The sequence below is a fragment of the Aptenodytes forsteri genome, unplaced genomic scaffold (assembly GCF_000699145.1).
Source record: "Aptenodytes forsteri isolate BGI_AS27 unplaced genomic scaffold, ASM69914v1 Scaffold16, whole genome shotgun sequence".
Taxonomy (NCBI): domain Eukaryota; kingdom Metazoa; phylum Chordata; class Aves; order Sphenisciformes; family Spheniscidae; genus Aptenodytes; species Aptenodytes forsteri.
The window spans coordinates 702,824-704,411 of NW_008794753.1; the positions used below are offsets into that span (position 1 = coordinate 702,824).

Consider the following 1,588-nt stretch of genomic DNA (forward strand, 5'->3'; position numbering starts at 1 on the left):
GGCCCCCCGCCGACACGACTACTGGCTGTTGGCAGGAATTGTCACGTACCCTTTGACTTGGGAGCATGCCTCCTGCCGTCGGGTGGCGGGGAGCTGATGAGGCGAGGCAAGGGAGGCGTCCACGGGGCATGGGAGCTGGGGTGACGGTGCGGTGATGAGCAGGGAGGGGGGTTTGGCAGCGCAGTGTCGCTGCGGGGCAGTGGGCATGCTGTCAGCTGGCCGGTTCTTCCCTTGACACTCCCTCCGCACCAGTCACGGCTATGCCCGATGGCAGGACATCCAGAATGACCCACGTTACGTGATCCTGAATGAGCCATTCAAGTCGGAGATACACAAGGGGAACTACCTCGAGATGAAGAACAAGTTCCTTGCCCGGCGGTTCAAGGTGAGTTGCAAGTCCAGGACTTGTGAGTCCTTACCAGCGGGGAGGACCAGAGCGGTGCCCCAAAGCTGGGGGGGAGCCCACCAGCGCCTTCTGGGAGCGCAACAGGGAGTGGTTGCAAGCTTTGCGAGGGGCTTGTGGTTGCCAGAGGAGAGCAGGCACCCAGCAGCCGGGGCTTGATCCCGGGGAGCTCGCAGGCTCTGCAGCATGCTGCACGGGACCAGGCTGGCTGCCCTGGGCTCCTCTCTGCGAGTGGGCTGGGCTGGGTGCTCTGCCCGTTCCCAATGTGTGTGATGCTGTGGAAATGCTGCCCACATCCCTTTCTGGGACGCTCAGCATCTGAATGGGCCCACATGTGGGATAAGAAAACATAAGGGCTAAGCCTGTTTCCCCAGGAGCTTCTGGGAGTGAGGCCAGTGGGGTGCACGGCAGGGCAGAGGCTCTGCTGGCACAAACCGCGTGGGCAGCTGGAGCCTGCGGAGCGGTACTGGTTTACGCTTGTGTGGGATCTAGTCCTGAATCCTTCCCCTCCTGTACCTCCCAGTTGCTGGAGCAGGCCCTGGTGATCGAGGAGCAGCTGCGGAGGGCTGCGTACCTCAACATGACCCAAGACCCCAGTCACCCGGCCATGGCATTGAACGCCCGTCTGGCTGAAGTGGAGTGCCTTGCCGAGAGCCACCAGCATCTCTCCAAAGAGTCCCTGGCTGGGAACAAGCCCGCGAACGCCGTCCTGCACAAGGGTGCGTGCTGGCAGAGTAGGGGCAGGAGCCTGCCCCAGGGAACGGTTTGCCATCCTGACCGTGGGGAAATCCAGCCGGGAGGTTGTCCCTGTCTCGCGTTCCCTTGGCCAGGAGCTGCCTGCTCCTCCCCAGCTTGCTTTGCCGGCGAGGGCACCGGAAAGCGGCACGCCACTGCTGCAGCTGGTGGTGGCGGGGGTCCGCAGTGCTCTTTGCCATCAGCTCCTGGCTGTTGGAGCTCAACAATCCCCGGGGCTGGGATGCCAGGGGTGCTCCCACCTCTGCCGGTGGTCTGGTGGGCATCCCCCCGACCTGAGCCCTACCTTGCTCTGCTCGCAGTGCTGAACCAGCTCGAGGAGCTGCTGAGCGACATGAAGGCTGATGTGACGCGCCTGCCCTCCATGCTGTCCCGCATCCCACCCGTGGCCGCCCGGCTGCAGATGTCCGAGCGGAGCATCCTCAGCCGCCT

At 63.9% G+C, this 1,588-nt stretch overlaps 1 protein-coding gene across 2 annotated transcripts in view; it reads left to right on the plus strand.

Moving 5' to 3' along the window:
- The window catches only part of CHD5 (chromodomain helicase DNA binding protein 5), a 32,353-nt gene that overhangs the window by 28,943 nt on the left and 1,822 nt on the right, over window positions 1-1,588 (plus strand). The window contains exons 32-35 of one of the 2 annotated variants that reach the window (XM_019470736.1): window positions 7-45; window positions 253-385; window positions 927-1,122; window positions 1,459-1,584. In XM_019470736.1, the coding sequence (XP_019326281.1) occupies window positions 7-45; window positions 253-385; window positions 927-1,122; window positions 1,459-1,584 (494 nt within the window). Of the gene's footprint in view, window positions 1-6; window positions 107-252; window positions 386-926; window positions 1,123-1,458; window positions 1,585-1,588 lie in introns of those variants that run through there. The other variant, XM_019470735.1, reaches the window with a different exon arrangement.